At 45.2% G+C, this 18042-nt stretch overlaps 2 protein-coding genes across 7 annotated transcripts; both read right to left on the bottom strand.

Annotated features, from left to right (window-relative positions):
• Positions 1-1256: 1256 nt before the first annotated feature.
• LOC120665811 (cytosolic endo-beta-N-acetylglucosaminidase 1-like) lies at positions 1257-3948 on the bottom strand. The gene is made up of 4 exons (XM_039945492.1): positions 3496-3948; positions 2734-2869; positions 1704-2435; positions 1257-1409 (listed from the first exon to the last, which is right to left on the bottom strand). Exons 1-4 carry the CDS (start codon positions 3540-3542, stop codon positions 1263-1265), a joined length of 1062 nt encoding a protein of 353 aa, XP_039801426.1. The 5' UTR covers positions 3543-3948; the 3' UTR covers positions 1257-1262.
• Positions 3949-11531: 7583 nt separating this feature from the next.
• Positions 11532-17627, bottom strand: LOC120665809 (cytosolic endo-beta-N-acetylglucosaminidase 1-like). 6 transcript variants are annotated; one of them, XM_039945488.1, is made up of 10 exons: positions 16452-16561; positions 16244-16355; positions 16080-16170; positions 15449-15561; positions 15297-15378; positions 14700-14780; positions 13771-13820; positions 13009-13144; positions 11979-12710; positions 11532-11684 (listed from the first exon to the last, which is right to left on the bottom strand). In XM_039945488.1, exons 2-10 carry the CDS (start codon positions 16270-16272, stop codon positions 11538-11540), a joined length of 1461 nt encoding a protein of 486 aa, XP_039801422.1. In that variant the 5' UTR covers positions 16273-16355; positions 16452-16561; the 3' UTR covers positions 11532-11537. The 6 variants fall into 6 exon arrangements, 4 of the variants coding, with proteins under 4 accessions (XP_039801422.1, XP_039801423.1, XP_039801424.1 ...); XM_039945489.1 differs by having other exon boundaries at positions 16110-16170; XR_005671359.1 differs by lacking the exon at positions 11532-11684 and adding exons at positions 16773-16910; positions 17001-17627 and having other exon boundaries at positions 11837-12710; positions 13771-13878; positions 15449-16170.
• Between the last annotated feature and the right edge of the window lie 415 nt (positions 17628-18042).

Here is an 18042-nt window from a genome sequence, read left to right as displayed (position 1 = left end):
AATAATAAAGTAATAATAGATAAAGCATGCACAAGGTCAAGACCCGAATGTTTCCGTTGCTACGAAGTTTCGTGGAATGATGGCTTGGACAGTCGTGCACGGCTGCCACATTGGTCGTCGATGACCAAAAGAACTGAAATCGCCTGCCAACCAACCTTAGCTTGACCAATCAGCCACTTCTCTGAATTCGGAAACCAAGTGAAAAGCATAATGTCACTATGTCGGATCATGTTTAGTTCCCAAAAATTTTCCAACAGTATCCATCATATCGAATCTTCGAATACGATACATGCATGAAGTACTAAATGCAGTTTAAAAAAATAACTTATTACATAGTTTAACTGCAAACGATGAGATAAATCTTTTAAGCCTAATTAGTTCATAATTAGACATTAATTTTCAAATAACAACAAAAAGCTATAGTACTAAAATCCAAAAAAAATTTACGAACTAAACAAGACCTCATTGCAAAGAAAGCCCCACCGGCAATATGAAATCAAGAAAAAGCCCTCGTTTAAACTTTTTGAAAGTGAATCTTTTTACATTTGAAGTATTAAATATAGACTAATTACAGAACTAATTGCAGAACTCGTCTGTAAATTACGAGACAAATCTAATGAGGCTAATTAGGCTATGATTAGACACTAAATTGCTACAGTAACTTACTTGAAGGGATTAAGAATCTTAATAAATTTGCCTCGTAATTTAAAAGCAAATTATGCAATTAATTTTTTATTTTGTCTATGTTTAATACTTCATGTATATAAGATTCTTATTTTTAATGGGATAGTTTTAGAATTTTAAATTTTGCATCTAAACAAGGGGAAAGTTTTCATTCCCAGCTTGTGATCCAACAGTCACAACCACAGTGATCCAACAGTCACAACCACAGGGCTTGCGAGGTCGCCGGCTGAAATATTATTTTAATCAGCAAACGGGTTAAAAGCATCTCCCTTGCAAGGAATAAAGGCTAGTCTCAAACGTTTTTCAATGCAGCTCCTCTCTGTGCATGTTTTTCAAAATACTCCTTTCGTCCTAAAATAATTACATATCTAGATTTTGAAATTTATCGTACAAAGAATTGCTACTTTGACTTAACTACCATAAAAGACAAAAGTATTTGAAATCCACTTATAGAAAAGACAAGACAATATCCGGATTCTTCTCATAAAAGATAAAAGATATTTTTGTAATTTCACACCATGTATTGGTTTGCATGTCTAATTTTAGAATTGTTTATTTTAGAACGGAGAGAGACCTTTCTACTCTCTGTGGCGTCTGGCGTCTGGCGTCTCGCGCCTCCACGTCCTCCAGCAACGTCGCCTCCCTGTTGGAGAAAGCCTTACAAGGATGCTTTGGACCAGCAAAAGTTCCATCCTTCTCAGGGAATCTTCGGTCAGATACACCGGCTAGTAAGAGAGATCCTCAATCAGGAATTCAGGATCAGCAAATTTGCAGAGTTTATATGTTGATGAAAAAACAATGCCATATTTTGTCTGAGCGACACTAAAGTAAACTCAACAGATGAGCAGTCAATGCTGAATAAATACGACAACAGCAGTTTGTACACAAACATGCTTTATCTATAATTCTTTTCTTCTTATTTCTGTAAGAGTAACACAGATTATTCTGTGGGGGGACTATATTTGTATGAAGGATTAATTGAACAAAACACACACGAGAAAAAAAAAAGAATGTTACACCTCAGAATGAACTAAATCTAAAAAGAACTCTGGGCATTCCTCAAGCTTCTGCCAGCTTCCATCATGTGCACACGCTTGAATAATGAAATTAAAACCAGAAACTCCGCTGGTGACCTCTAGGCCCGATATATAAAAGGCATCAACACTAGCAACACCAAGGTAATTTCTGGAAGCCTTCGCGTTTGGATCTGCCATTGACTCCTCCACATAGATGTTGTACTTCCTGAATGATGGTTGATCAGGGGTCTTCAGCTTCCAGCTGAGTTTCAGACTCACATGTTTAGTTGTGATAGAACTGTTGGACCATGAGATGTACTCGCCTTTAGTTACCCATGATCCTGCTGGTCGGAACTCTGTGTTTGCATCGAGCTTTTGAATACTTATGTGGCCAAGTGATGCATGATACGGTGACGATCCATCTGCATTCACTCCAGTGATCCTATCCTCTGTTTCTGGACTCATTTTGCCAGCTATTTTCAAGGTGCAAACAATGTTGATTCCAGTTAATTTGTAGCCAGCACTGGAATGAACGGTTGCTTTGTAAAGGAACCAATCTTGGTTATCTGGAGCATGTGGCTCCGCCTTATCAGCTTTAACATATGCGCCGTACTTGTGATTTTGTTTCTTTCTGGTGAATGTTGCTATGTCCTCCGCAACAAGGATTGAAATACTCTGATCGTTTGAAGACAAGTCCAGAGACAATCCTAACGCAGAGCTTCCATCGGCTCTTACCTGAATGCAACACCAGAAAGAAATGCAGCATCACAAGGATGGAAAGAACAAGGATCCACTGAGAGAAACAACATCATGGTAAAGAAAGCACATGCAGTGCCATTGTGAATACATATCTCAAGCATTCAGGGACAACAGCAATGATTGGTAAATGGTAACAACAAGCATGTTCATTTGATTCAAGAAGCCAACAGTTCATAGAATTATATCTCCTATAATTACTTCATATTTCAATGGAACTAGATATTGGTCGGAAGATGGTTAAGATAACATCAAATGTAAATAATTTTTTCCTCACCGAATAAAATAGATGAATAGATCTATCTTCCATTCCAAGTCTTCCATTAAAAAGCTGTTCCGAGAAAATAATATTCTGCTGCAGACTTCCTTTGATTGTCATACAATTCCCTCCACTGTACGGCCCATCCTTGAAACTATGAAGCCAGCAGTGAAACTTCTTTTAGAATTTAGCAAACAATATAAAAAAAATGATTACATAATCAAGGAATGCTCTGCTGAAATCGACAGACAGCTCAATTGTTTGGTAAATTGGATGATAGTGTATACAGTATGATTGGCACAAATGGAGAAACATAAAATGAGAGTTGATGAGTTGTAGTGCTTCTTTGATATTGTATATTCTGAAATATTATATTCACACTACACAGTAGACCATATGGAATTTAATTATATTTGCTGCATGTTATTCATGACATCCCAGAAAAACTTTAAGTTGCTTACAATGATAGCAGCAAGTCGCAACTAAACTGAGTGAAACAAAAACCCTGCTCGACCTGGATTTTAGAGCTCATATCTCTCTCAAGTTTAATATTTTTAAGGATTGTGTTACTTAAATGCGAGATGAAGTTTCAGTTACACAATGGAACCAATAAGAAGCTATCAAATGCAAGTGAAAGTAGATGATCAATCAAATATCAGTAACCAAACTAATTTAAATTAGACAACTCCATTTTGATCTTAGAATAAGAAATACAAATTACAAAAGAATTCAATCAAAAAGTAAATAAAAAAATGCACCTAGAGTTAAAGGTAATCTTACTTTATAAAGGCTTGCAGTTGAGCTTGATCTCCTGTGTACTTAAGCATAGGCTGGAAAAAGGAGGGACATCATCATAGAGAAGTTCAGGATGGCTTCATGAATGCCAGCCTCCATGAATAAGAAGCAAAGTTTAGAAATAGAACAGACAATGACATTTTCCAAATTTAGGATTGCCATCAGGAAGATATCAATATATATACCATATTACGAAAATCATGAAAATTGAGATAACCATGAACGTATATCAATCATTCGGACAACTGTGAGCACACAAGATCTGCAAAAGGTACTCCCTCTAGTAACAAATACTTTAAGGTTTGACCAAAACTCAGTCAAACTTTTGAAAATTTTCCATTAATAGTTTTCAAGATACTTAGTTTGAAAACACAAAAATTATATGTGTAGATTTGTATTGAAAAGTGTTGAAGTATAAGTGAATTGCCCACCTCTCCCTATCAGCTTAAGCTTTTGGCTTGAATTGGTTGGTGCATGCAACTCAACATGGTACTAGGGCCGGAGCAGGCTTCTCTGTTCTCAAACATGTCCCGAAGGGGAAAAGATGTTGGGACCTTGATTTTGAAACTCTGGAAATAATGCCGAAGCTTCCTTGCTGCCATTACCACTGCGTAATCTATTTTTTCCATTTCTGAATATAGCAACTTCGATCCGCTAAGTGCTTCGGATACCTTCGACCATCTTCTCTTCGACCAACGCTGCACTCACTGCGGAGCTCGAGGTTGCAATGTATAGCAATAGCTCTGCTCCGGGCGAAGGGCTTGTCATTGCCGCTAGGTTTTCCAGGTACTGCTTTAGATCTTCGAAGGCTTTATCTTGCTCAGGACCCCAATGGAAATTTTCTGAGCCCTTCAGCACTTTGAAAAAAGGGAGTGACTTTTCTGCGGACCGCAAAATGAACCTATTCAGCGAAGCTAGTCGGCCTGTCAACTTCTGCACCCCCTTCTTCGTCGTGGGTGGTTGCATTCTTCTAATGTCTTCGATCTTTACTAGATTTGCCTCGATGCCTCTCTTTGTGATCATGCATCCTAAAAGTTTTCCCCTTCTGATGCCGAAGACACACTTTTCTAGGTCCAATTTGAGCCCATGTTTGCGAAGATTGGTGAAAGTTTCTCGAAGATCTGAGATGTGATCTTCGCATTTTTTTTGCTTCGCACGACGACATCGTCGATGTAGGCGGAAATGTTTCTGTCAAGCTGGGAGTCAAGTACCGCTGCGATGGTTCTATTGAAAGTGCAACCTGCATTGCGAAGCCCCTAAGGCATTCTTACATAGCAGTAAGTGCCGAAGGGAGTAGTAAAACTGGTCTTCTCATCATCTGACTTCTTCTTTAAGATTTGATGATAGCCGGAGAAGCAATCTAACATGCTTAACATCTCTGACCCTGTTGCTGCATCTACCAAGGTGTCAATGCGAGGCAAGGGAAACTCATCCTTCGGGCAGAACTTATTTAGGGTGGTGAAATCAATGCACATTCTCCAACTTGCATTCTTCTTCGGGACCATGACTACATTTGCCAGTCATTCTGGGTATTGTACTTCGCGGAGTACGCCCGCATCGAGCAGCTTCTGGACTTCGCTTTGTGCGGTTTTTTTTGCGGTCTTCGGACATCGTGCGAAGATGTTGTTTTTGGGGCTTGGCCTTCGGGTCGACTCTCAAAGAGTGTTCCATGACTTCTTGGCTTACTCCTCGCAGGTCCGAATACGACCATGTGAAGACGTCCTGGTTGTTCCTCAAGAACTGGATTAACCTTGTCTCTTCAGCTTCATCAAGCCCCCTACCGATCGTTACAGTGTGATTCGGAACATCTTCGCAGAGTGGAACTTTTTTGGTGTGCTCAGCTGGCATGACCCCTTCTCTGTGGGTTTGATCAAGCTTGGAAGGCTTCGCTTCCTCCTCTTCTTCCTCATTGTTAGAAGCTTCGATTGCGTGCACATTTTTCATGGCACACGCTGCATTGTCTTTGCATCTTCTTACTTCTTCTTGATTGCCGAGGATTGTTATTACTCCGCCGGCTGTCGGTATCTTCATACATAGATAGGCTTGATTGATGACTGTCGCGAACCTGATGATACTGTTGCGGCTGAAGATAGCATTGTATGGGTAGGCTATGTCTACCACGTTGAAGGTTATGAGCTCCGTTCTCTGTGTGTTGCCTTCTCCGAAGGTTACATTCAGCTCTATTTCACCGAGGGCTTCGATTCTTTTTCCTCCGAAGCCGATAAGCGGGTACTGAGACTTGTGCAGGTTTTTCTCTGTGATATCTGCCGATATTTGCATGGATGACAAGGGGTCTTTGTGTGGGTAGTGTTGAAGCCTGAGGTCGGCTTCGGATAAAGTGATTGGGATGTGGGACCAGGGAGTGCGGAAATGCTTGCCTTCGCACACATGCGAGACGGTGCGGAGGTATTCTTTCCTCTGACGCTTTGTCTCGTGTACAGGCTCATTTGACCCGCCAGAGATGGCGTTGATGACATTCACCGTGCCTCCGACGGGATCATTGGCTCATTCTGGGATTGTGCCGGGTTCCAGGTTTGGTGGTGGGGGAAGGTAGGTGGGAGCTTGTGGTGGGGGTTGTGGATGCCACCCTTGATGTGCCGCCGAAGGGTTTGGGATTTGTGGGAGTTGGGGTGCCGAAGGGGCTGGAAGGGCTGGTGGGGATGTATGTGGGGTTGTAGTGGAAGGTTGGGAATGATGGGAATAAAGTGGGATATGCCGAAGTCCAATGAGGTTGTTGCGAAGGCTGCCACTAGATTTGTGGGGGCGGGCCTCGTGGATGGTTGTTGTGGGTGTAGTTGACGGGCTTCGGGGGTTGTTCGGTGTTTGTGTTTCGGTCAAACTCTTCTTTCTTCTCCTTGACGAGGGGGCAGTCACTCGTCCAATGACCCTTGTCTCTGCCATGTATACAACAATAGGGTACTTTCTGCCTTCGGCCGGAGTTTTCCCTCCGACAGCGGTTGGAATTGCTTCGGTCACTCCTCCCTCCTCTGTTGTTTTGAGGCCGGGAGTCGCGGGCTTCGTCACCGGAGACCGTGTTCACGGCCTTTGGGGTCTTTGCTTGCTCTACCTGATGTGGCTTTGGTCGATCGCGATTGCACGATCTCTTCTCATTCATTTCTTCAATTCTTCGACGCTTACCCTTGTCTGAGATGCAGTACTCTTGCATAATCTCGAAGAGCCTGTCTAGGGTCTTCGGCTTGCGACGCTCAAGGTACTCCCCACACGGGCCGAGGTTGAGACCCGCGACCGCGGCGTCGATGATGGTCTTCTCCGCTACATGTGAAGCTCTTACGCGGAGCCTGACGAGACGGTGCAAGTACTCTTGCAGGGTGGACCCTTCTTGCTTCAAGTTGTGGAAGTCACAAGAGTTGACTTCTTCAGGCTTCGGCGCTCAGAAAGCAGCAGTGAGCTCTCTTCGGAGTTGATCCCAAGTGTGGATGTGACCATTTGGGAGGTTGGAGTACCAGTGTTGAGCGAGGCCCTTCAACAAAAGGACGAATGCTTTTACCTTGCAAGCTGGGCCGCCTCTGGATGCTTCGATGGCCACTTCGTATTTGAGGAGGAAATCCTTTGGGTCAGATTCTCCGTCAAACTGTGGGAGAATAGTTGGGTTGAAGCGTGGAGGCCACGGGAGCTCTTCGAACTCTGCCGAGAGGGGCGTGGTGAGGCCTTGTTGTGGTCGATGTTGATGTGGCATCACATATTCTCCTTCCTCTTCGTCCGTGTACTGTTCTTCTTCTTCAATGAGGACGGGCTGCTGGCGAAGCCTTTGGGGCTGAGGCGCCTGCTGCACGGGCCTCGGGGCTTGGCGAGGGGGCTTCAGCATCGTCAGACGATCACGGATGGATTGCCGCATTGCCTTGCAACGAAGCTCTTCTTCTCTTAGCTTGTTAAGTTGCTCTTCAAGCTCTTGCACAGTGAGCTCGTGCCCTTTGCCCTTCGGCTCTTGTTGCCACTGGCACGTTTGACGTGCCGGCCTGAGCTTGTTGTGCGTGATGAAGACGCTCGGAGAGACGTGCGTCAATTCTCTTCATGACTTGGATGTCTTCGGCGGAGATGCCAAGGTCATGGAGGTTGACCTCGAAGTCCCCGTTGGCGAGGTCTTCGACCTCGAAGTCTTCACCTTGATCTTCATTGTTGTCATTGTTCGTCGCGACGAGGGCGTCATTTGTCGAAGGCGGGGTTTCGGTCGAGGCATTGGCCTCCGAAGCGCCAGTGTTAGGTTTCTTCTTCACTGCCATGTGGTCGTGTCTGAACGAACTGCGGGTGGGCGCCAAAACTGTTGGTGTAGGACACCCTTCGGAGTAAAGGAGTATCACAACAGCTCGGTTCGTCGAGGGCGAAGCCTCGAGAAAACAGTCACAACCAGAGTAACAACATGAAAATCAAAGCAAGGGCGTAATTGCTCTGCATTCAATAATCATCACACAATTAAGGGGGGTATTTATAGCCCGGTGGCTCACCTACTCTCGGGCTGAAAACCCCAATCTACCCCCTAACTGCCAGCATCTAGGAATATTCCTAAGGTATTCCAGTAATGTTACAAGGATCGACACAGTGTAGTGGAATTACAGCTGGACACGACACTTCGTATAAATTCCTGACAGTGGACCTGCCTTGCTCCATGCCCCTTCGCGATTAAGGTCTTCGTCATCTTGCCGAAGGGGTTCTCGGGGCTACTTCGCCGCCCGCCTCTTCGCTGCGGCGCTCACCTTCTTCGTTTCCCTTCGACGGGACTTGCCTGCGTTCTTCTCCCTTCGCCTTCGGACCTTCGGGCGCATCCTCTTCGCTTTCGAGGATCGCTTCGCCATTCCACTCCGCCCCCTTACTCGCAGTCGAGTACTTTCGGCGACAGGCGAAGGTGGCGTCCCCTACAGTAGCCGCTCGGAGCCACGCCTGTTACCCTAGTTGTGACTGTTTTCTCGAGGCTTCACCCTCGACGAACCGAACTGTTGTGATACTCCTCTACTCCAAAGGTTGTCCTACACCAACACCGTGCTCCCTTACTCCCTCCACCGCCTCCTCGTGGCCTCCTCTCGAGCGGATCGGAGCGGCGAGGACCAGGGTGCGAGCGGCCACCCGTTGAGCGGATCCGAGCGGCCTCCCTCTCCATTTCCCTCAGCTAATGCGCGGCAGCCCCGACCACGGGCCCTGCTCCCTCCGCTTGTGCCGGTCCGGCGGCGTGGTGAGCACTGTGACGAGGCCATCGTGGGGAGGTCCAGGGGTGCAAGGCGCACCTCGCGCGCGCTTCGTTGGGGCGGGGGCGGGCCGGCGGCGAGCCGACGCCGTGTGGCGGCGCGAGCGCGTCCTGGCGGCGCACGTGGAGCAGCTGTGGCGACTGGCTGGGGTCAGCAGCGCGCGTGATGGGGATGGCGGCGGCGGCCTCTCTCATTCCCTCTTCCTCCCACCTCTCTCCATCATGGCCACGGCGGTGCGAGGGACCGCGTACGGCGGCGGTGCGGGGTCGGCCACTGCTCCCATGCCTCTCCGGCACCCTTCCTCCACCACACCCTTCCTCCTCCGGACGGCGACGGCGCGCCCCTTCTCTGGTTCGCCTCGGCTCCATCCTGCCAGTCCGTGGTGCTCCTCTGCTCCCTCTCTGCCAGCCTTCGCCCCCAAGCGAGTGCGCCCGCCTCCTCCGTTCCCGCGCGGAGCAGTTGCTCCGGACGTGAGGTGGGGCCAACACGTACACGGACATAACGGACGCCCTGGGAGTCCGCTCGATTTAGCGGTGGCTGGTTCATCCGCAAATGTAGCGTGAAGGATAGCGTACCCCAGTGCAGCGAAAATTTCCTCTATCGGGTACTGCTGTATGGGATACCGGACGCCAGTGCGAACAGCCTTACTGTATTCTGATAGCGATGCTTGTACGAGTCCATAGTAGATGGCATAACTGGGGCTTGCGATGAGCGCTCTTTGGGATCTGGAATTTTGCTGCTCGTGTTGTTCTACTTGACTGCCTTGTTCCTGGATCAATGCTGGTAGTTTCTATTATTTGCTCTAAAGTCTAAAGTAAGTACTAGTAGTAGCTTGGTAGTTGGTGTCAATGGTTTCCTGGAAGATGGTAACCGCAGCAGTGTCTTCTGTGTGATTCAGAGGATTAGCTTGCAATCGCATCATGGAATCGGTACAGTCCCTCATCTCTGGAAGTTCATATGAAACTTTTTTATCTGAACCCACATTTTGTTGTTGAAAATTTATTCATGGCCTGTTGTATACTTTAGATTAGAATGGGATATTCAGAAAAAGCAATAATCCTGACAAGGTTGAGGTGCAGCACAAGACAGAGCAAACCTGAGAAACGAGCACATATGCTGACACGCAGGATCGAACACGGAACTTCCGTGTAAAGCTTAATGAGATCACGAGACTATCTGGCGCCACTCTATCGCATCACACACAACTCTCAGTCTTGCTCGGTGGAAGCCGCGGTAGCGGCGGCGGAAGGCGGGGTCCGAGACGAGGCGGCGCCAGGACTTGCACACGAGGGAGGCGCGGACGAGGCACGAGGGATCTCCCGGCTTGAGGCGGAGGAGGATTTCGGCGATGAGGTCGTCCACCAGCTCCGGCAGCGTCCTACAGCTGCTGTGGCCGAAAAAGACACCATCTCCGGCCTCGCCGACGCGGCCGACTGTCGGCTCCAGCGGCGCCATGCTGCCGGTCTGGGATACCATCGCCGAGACGCGGAGGGGTTTGGGGGCAGGGGAGCACCGACCACGCGATCGCAGGTGTTGTATTGAACCGGCATTGGCTGTGGTGTGTATAAATAATAAAGTAATAATAGATAAAGCATGCACAAGGTCAAGACCCGAATGTTTCCGTTGCTACGAAGTTTCGTGGAATGATGGCTTGGACAGTCGTGCACGGCTGCCACATTGGTCGTCGATGACCAAAAGAACTGAAATCGCCTGCCAACCAACCTTAGCTTGACCAATCAGCCACTTCTCTGAATTCGGAAACCAAGTGAAAAGCATAATGTCACTATGTCGGATCATGTTTAGTTCCCAAAAATTTTCCAACAGTATCCATCATATCGAATCTTCGAATACGATACATGCATGAAGTACTAAATGCAGTTTAAAAAAATAACTTATTACATAGTTTAACTGCAAACGATGAGATAAATCTTTTAAGCCTAATTAGTTCATAATTAGACATTAATTTTCAAATAACAACAAAAAGCTATAGTACTAAAATCCAAAAAAAATTTACGAACTAAACAAGACCTCATTGCAAAGAAAGCCCCACCGGCAATATGAAATCAAGAAAAAGCCCTCGTTTAAACTTTTTGAAAGTGAATCTTTTTACATTTGAAGTATTAAATATAGACTAATTACAGAACTAATTGCAGAACTCGTCTGTAAATTACGAGACAAATCTAATGAGGCTAATTAGGCTATGATTAGACACTAAATTGCTACAGTAACTTACTTGAAGGGATTAAGAATCTTAATAAATTTGCCTCGTAATTTAAAAGCAAATTATGCAATTAATTTTTTATTTTGTCTATGTTTAATACTTCATGTATATAAGATTCTTATTTTTAATGGGATAGTTTTAGAATTTTAAATTTTGCATCTAAACAAGGGGAAAGTTTTCATTCCCAGCTTGTGATCCAACAGTCACAACCACAGTGATCCAACAGTCACAACCACAGGGCTTGCGAGGTCGCCGGCTGAAATATTATTTTAATCAGCAAACGGGTTAAAAGCATCTCCCTTGCAAGGAATAAAGGCTAGTCTCAAACGTTTTTCAATGCAGCTCCTCTCTGTGCATGTTTTTCAAAATACTCCTTTCGTCCTAAAATAATTACATATCTAGATTTTGAAATTTATCGTACAAAGAATTGCTACTTTGACTTAACTACCATAAAAGACAAAAGTATTTGAAATCCACTTATAGAAAAGACAAGACAATATCCGGATTCTTCTCATAAAAGATAAAAGATATTTTTGTAATTTCACACCATGTATTGGTTTGCATGTCTAATTTTAGAATTGTTTATTTTAGAACGGAGAGAGACCTTTCTACTCTCTGTGGCGTCTGGCGTCTGGCGTCTCGCGCCTCCACGTCCTCCAGCAACGTCGCCTCCCTGTTGGAGAAAGCCTTACAAGGATGCTTTGGACCAGCAAAAGTTCCATCCTTCTCAGGGAATCTTCGGTCAGATACACCGGCTAGTAAGAGAGATCCTCAATCAGGAATTCAGGATCAGCAAATTTGCAGAGTTTATATGTTGATGAAAAAACAATGCCATATTTTGTCTGAGCGACACTAAAGTAAACTCAACAGATGAGCAGTCAATGCTGAATAAATACGACAACAGCAGTTTGTACACAAACATGCTTTATCTATAATTCTTTTCTTCTTATTTCTGTAAGAGTAACACAGATTATTCTGTGGGGGGACTATATTTGTATGAAGGATTAATTGAACAAAACACACACGAGAAAAAAAAAAGAATGTTACACCTCAGAATGAACTAAATCTAAAAAGAACTCTGGGCATTCCTCAAGCTTCTGCCAGCTTCCATCATGTGCACACGCTTGAATAATGAAATTAAAACCAGAAACTCCGCTGGTGACCTCTAGGCCCGATATATAAAAGGCATCAACACTAGCAACACCAAGGTAATTTCTGGAAGCCTTCGCGTTTGGATCTGCCATTGACTCCTCCACATAGATGTTGTACTTCCTGAATGATGGTTGATCAGGGGTCTTCAGCTTCCAGCTGAGTTTCAGACTCACATGTTTAGTTGTGATAGAACTGTTGGACCATGAGATGTACTCGCCTTTAGTTACCCATGATCCTGCTGGTCGGAACTCTGTGTTTGCATCGAGCTTTTGAATACTTATGTGGCCAAGTGATGCATGATACGGTGACGATCCATCTGCATTCACTCCAGTGATCCTATCCTCTGTTTCTGGACTCATTTTGCCAGCTATTTTCAAGGTGCAAACAATGTTGATTCCAGTTAATTTGTAGCCAGCACTGGAATGAACGGTTGCTTTGTAAAGGAACCAATCTTGGTTATCTGGAGCATGTGGCTCCGCCTTATCAGCTTTAACATATGCGCCGTACTTGTGATTTTGTTTCTTTCTGGTGAATGTTGCTATGTCCTCCGCAACAAGGATTGAAATACTCTGATCGTTTGAAGACAAGTCCAGAGACAATCCTAACGCAGAGCTTCCATCGGCTCTTACCTGAATGCAACACCAGAAAGAAATGCAGCATCACAAGGATGGAAAGAACAAGGATCCACTGAGAGAAACAACATCATGGTAAAGAAAGCACATGCAGTGCCATTGTGAATACATATCTCAAGCATTCAGGGACAACAGCAATGATTGGTAAATGGTAACAACAAGCATGTTCATTTGATTCAAGAAGCCAACAGTTCATAGAATTATATCTCCTATAATTACTTCATATTTCAATGGAACTAGATATTGGTCGGAAGATGGTTAAGATAACATCAAATGTAAATAATTTTTTCCTCACCGAATAAAATAGATGAATAGATCTATCTTCCATTCCAAGTCTTCCATTAAAAAGCTGTTCCGAGAAAATAATATTCTGCTGCAGACTTCCTTTGATTGTCATACAATTCCCTCCACTGTACGGCCCATCCTTGAAACTATGAAGCCAGCAGTGAAACTTCTTTTAGAATTTAGCAAACAATATAAAAAAAATGATTACATAATCAAGGAATGCTCTGCTGAAATCGACAGACAGCTCAATTGTTTGGTAAATTGGATGATAGTGTATACAGTATGATTGGCACAAATGGAGAAACATAAAATGAGAGTTGATGAGTTGTAGTGCTTCTTTGATATTGTATATTCTGAAATATTATATTCACACTACACAGTAGACCATATGGAATTTAATTATATTTGCTGCATGTTATTCATGACATCCCAGAAAAACTTTAAGTTGCTTACAATGATAGCAGCAAGTCGCAACTAAACTGAGTGAAACAAAAACCCTGCTCGACCTGGATTTTAGAGCTCATATCTCTCTCAAGTTTAATATTTTTAAGGATTGTGTTACTTAAATGCGAGATGAAGTTTCAGTTACACAATGGAACCAATAAGAAGCTATCAAATGCAAGTGAAAGTAGATGATCAATCAAATATCAGTAACCAAACTAATTTAAATTAGACAACTCCATTTTGATCTTAGAATAAGAAATACAAATTACAAAAGAATTCAATCAAAAAGTAAATAAAAAAATGCACCTAGAGTTAAAGGTAATCTTACTTTATAAAGGCTTGCAGTTGAGCTTGATCTCCTGTGTACTTAAGCATAGGCTGGAAAAAGGAGGGACATCATCATAGAGAAGTTCAGGATGGCTTCATGAATGCCAGCCTCCATGAATAAGAAGCAAAGTTTAGAAATAGAACAGACAATGACATTTTCCAAATTTAGGATTGCCATCAGGAAGATATCAATATATATACCATATTACGAAAATCATGAAAATTGAGATAACCATGAACGTATATCAATCATTCGGACAACTGTGAGCACACAAGATCTGCAAAAGGTACTCCCTCTAGTAACAAATACTTTAAGGTTTGACCAAAACTCAGTCAAACTTTTGAAAATTTTCCATTAATAGTTTTCAAGATACTTAGTTTGAAAACACAAAAATTATATGTGTAGATTTGTATTGAAAAGTGTTGAAGTATAAGTGAATTGCCCACCTCTCCCTATCAGCTTAAGCTTTTGGCTTGAATTGGTTGGTGCATGCAACTCAACATGGTACTAGGGCCGGAGGTCTTGAGTTTGAATCTTGGCGGACACGATTAAATAAAATAATTGCAGCTGACTCCTGATTTCCATGTTTGAGGCCTGGGGAGCCTATACGTGCTACCGAGTGTTGATGTATAAGTGAATTGCCCACCCTCCCTATCAGCTTAAGCTTTTGGGTTGAATTGGTTGGTGCATGCAACTCAACAAAAGGTTCTTCGTAATCTTAATAGTTATTAGATATTATAACTATATTCTAATAAGAAAAAATTAACGGTCAAAGTTAAAAGTAGAAAGCCATAAAAGGTCAACGGCATCAAGTATTTATGACTGGAGGGTTGTACTTTCTAAACCTAGAGGCCGATGTCAGGTTGAATATAAAAGGTATATGCAAGCCATGACTGAAAAGAACATGTTGAGTTATGACAGCATGCTACCTGAAAACTTTGGCAAGAAATATTGTTCCATGGATCACTGGAAACTTGCTGCCCTTCGATAGACACCTGATAGCCATGACCCTAGAGGATATCATAAGTTTGTAAGGCATTGATATTACAACAAGGAAAGAAAATAAAAGACAGACATGATGGGAAGTAAATGCATATAACAATCAACTCAGGTATTACTAGTTGTGATCAGTGTTAGGCATCAGACATGACATTTCAACTAATTACATTTGCTCGCTGGAAATATAATTTTAAAATCCTCACATGTTGTGAGCATAGTCTGAATAGACACCTAACAGTCCAAAACTTGCAGACTGACAGCTTCTAAAATGTACCAGGAAACTTACAGAATGTCAAATACATGATGCCAGTTTAGTATGAAGACCTGAGCACTCCTAGTAGAATATAACAAGTCTCAAAATAGCTTTTCAATAGTTACATTGAGCATTGGCATTCATGATTCAGTGATTTGCGCAGCACCACACCATGTATCAAGCTAAAGGTGCATCATTTTCATTGCTTAAGATTAAACCTATTGACGCCCACCATCTGCCATGACAGAATAATTCAGATAATTAGCAACAATACCTGATCAAAATCTGTGTAGAACGGTAATTGTTTTGGATAGCTTCGAAGAACTCCCCATGATTTTTCAACAAGACCCCACCAACTGCATTATTTCTAGGTGAGTACACTGCACAGCATATAAGAACAGCAAGAGGAGGTCAAAGGCACATTACCGATTTTGTGCACTCTCAAAGTCGGGAGGTTGCTTAGTTTCATATACCCATCCAGGAGCAAATATGGCAGTTGAGACATCAACTTTCTTAAGTAGATCAAGCGCAACATTTGTCTAGCAAAATTGTAAAATAAGCAGTAAAGCATAATTTGGGAGGTGACAAAGTTGAAAACATGCATTCACATTTGCATAAAAGCAAAGTTATAAGACTTAGAATGTTCTCCTGCGCGTTCAAGGAAAAAGAAAATCAGACCCAGAATGCAAGCTTTAATATTTTAGAATAACTCAGTTAGCACTCAATTACCCATATGACCTCTCTCCAAAACAACAGATGTATATACGATATTTAGTAGTCATATGACTGTTTTACAACTAAATAAGCATGTTTTCAAATAAAATCCGACAAAAAAAGTGATCGAGTAAAAAATATATATAAGAAGATATGCATGCATCAAGCCAACACTTGGTTTCTGAAAGAACATTATAAGCTATACACTGAAGTCATCACTAATTAGTTAATGCTGCAAGTATTTATTATTAGTAACAATGGAGCATCTAAATAAATAGAATAAAAGCAAAGATTGTTACTAATATTTAGATGAAGAGTATCATATTATGGAATTGGTCATGACCAAAAGTATTTCGTCCAAAGACATCAATACCCATGTAGACATCATATTTTCTGTCTCCAGCAACTGCAGCTGAATCCTGTGGGTCTTTTTCCTGCAAATGTCATGTAAATTTCATCAGCCCATTAGTGGGCTCACAGGGGTAAACAATAAGAGAAGAGGGTTACCTTCCACGTATAGTTGGCAAACAACCCATCACACAAATCAAAGAATGGCTTGTTATACTTGTTGAGCTTATTCTGCCAGTCGAGCTCACCTTTTACAGTGATGGCATCTTACCTGCAGACCAAGAAAAAGTCAAGAAGGCATACATCAAACAAGCCTTACAATTGGTCATGGTCATGTTTACAAGATCATAGAAGATATCAACTTCACCATATGACCAAAGATCCGGGAACGGCAGCATGCATCGTCTTGGTTAGATGATTGACAAATTCTTTCAGGTTATCAATGAACTGAGCATCAAGTTTAACCTCAATGTTTATCTGAAAGAAAAATCATTATCAGCATAAGGCATATGCCCCGCAATGACAGAATGAAACTGAAGAATCTTGGAATCCAGTACTCCCATTAGTCACAAGATGACCCACTTCACAAATCTGTGAGTACCGAGTACCCCCATCTTGCTCCTCAGAATCATGTCGTTGGAAAGGGGTTATAGAGTGTAACATCACAAGATACCATAACAGGGATTACCAGCCAGCCATCGAAGCCCAAGGCAGCAGCCAGCTCTGTGAGCCTCTCGGCATACATCTGTGCGGAAGCCTCCGTCGCGAGCATCTCCTTGCAAATCTCCGCGCCTTCATCCCACTCCGTGATGAACGTTCCCAACACCTTTGCACGCAAACGCCAAAGTAGAGGTCAAGTACAAACGCCACCGGGGTAGGAAGAAGGGGAGAACTAGAGAGAGGTAATGAAGCAAACCTTGACGCCGTGTAGGTGGGCGGCGTTGGTCCAGCAGGGCGGCGGGAGGGTGACGAGGTAGTGCGAGAAGTAGACGAAGACGTCGACGAGGTGCCAGTGCCAGAGCGCGTATGCGTCCGGGTTGGCCCCGCCCTGCGGCGCCGCGTCGTCGCGGTAGCCGCCCTCCATGTCGTGGCACACGAGGACGCACCGGCGCGCGGGGAGCGCGGATTTAGGACCCGGGACGGAGGCCCTGTTGAAGGGGAGGTGGAAGTTGGCGTCGGCGGAGAGGTAGGCGCGCGAGGCGAGCGCGGCGAGGTCCGTGATCGGGTAGGACATGGGCGGCGCCGGCGCGGAGGAGTCGAAGGGCGGCTCCCACGCGCGGCGCTCGCCGCCCGCGGCGGCTTCGTCGTCTGGCTCCGCGGCGGAGGAGAGCATAGCTCGGAGGCGGCGAGCGATGCGGCGGAGGCGGCGGCGCGGGGAGAAGGGCATGCGCCGGCGCTGACCGGCCAGTGACCGGGGGGAGGCAGCCGCCAGGGCTATATATCGCCCGCGCGACAAAGCTCGAAGCCGTCGCCTGAAGACTCCCCTTCTTCTTCCTCGTGCTCCGGTGGGCGGCGGCGGCGAGCCAGGGGAAGGGGAGGGGGAGCGGCGGCAGCCAGCTAGGGGAGGGGGAGCGGGTGGCCGGCGAGGGGTGGTTGGTGGGGGAGCGGCCGCCGGCGAGGTCGCCGGCGGCCGGAGTGGTGGAGGGCGGCGGCGGAACAACTTCCATGGCCGCCGACTTTAGAGGAGAGGGCCGGGGGGCGACGGCGGCCCGGCGGTGGTGGTGGGTTGGGCGGTGGAGGGTGAGGCGGCGCAGGAGCGACGCCGGCCGGGTAGGAACCCCGGTGGGCGGTGGCCGGCGGCGGGGGTAAAGAGAAGCGGCGCGGCGATGGCTGGGCGGCACGGCGGCGAGAAAGGTTAGGGGCGGCGGCGGTGGAGGGCGGCGGCGGTGGAGGGCCCGGGGGCGGCGCCGGAGCCGGGCGGCGGCGCGGAGGCGGGGGAGGGCGTTGGTGGGCCGCGT

This window comes from Panicum virgatum, chromosome 3N, assembly GCF_016808335.1.
Source record: "Panicum virgatum strain AP13 chromosome 3N, P.virgatum_v5, whole genome shotgun sequence".
Lineage (NCBI taxonomy): Eukaryota > Viridiplantae > Streptophyta > Magnoliopsida > Poales > Poaceae > Panicum > Panicum virgatum.
The sequence above is the reverse complement of the archived record's forward strand: the minus strand, read 5'-3'. Positions and strand labels throughout refer to the sequence as shown.

Coding starts and splice junctions, on each gene's coding strand:
- LOC120665811 (XM_039945492.1), bottom strand. CDS start 3,542: ATGCTTAAGTACACAGGAGATCAAGCTCAACTGCAAGCCTTTATAAA. Junction 2,870..3,495: donor CAACTGCAAGCCTTTATAAA/GTAAGATTACCT, acceptor CTGGCTTCATAG/TTTCAAGGATGGGCCGTACA. Junction 1,410..1,703: donor TAGATTTAGTTCATTCTGAG/GTGTAACATTCT, acceptor CTCTCTTACTAG/CCGGTGTATCTGACCGAAGA.
- LOC120665809 (XM_039945488.1), bottom strand. CDS start 16,272: ATGGGTTGTTTGCCAACTATACGTGGAAG. Junction 13,145..13,770: donor CAACTGCAAGCCTTTATAAA/GTAAGATTACCT, acceptor CTGGCTTCATAG/TTTCAAGGATGGGCCGTACA. Junction 11,685..11,978: donor TAGATTTAGTTCATTCTGAG/GTGTAACATTCT, acceptor CTCTCTTACTAG/CCGGTGTATCTGACCGAAGA.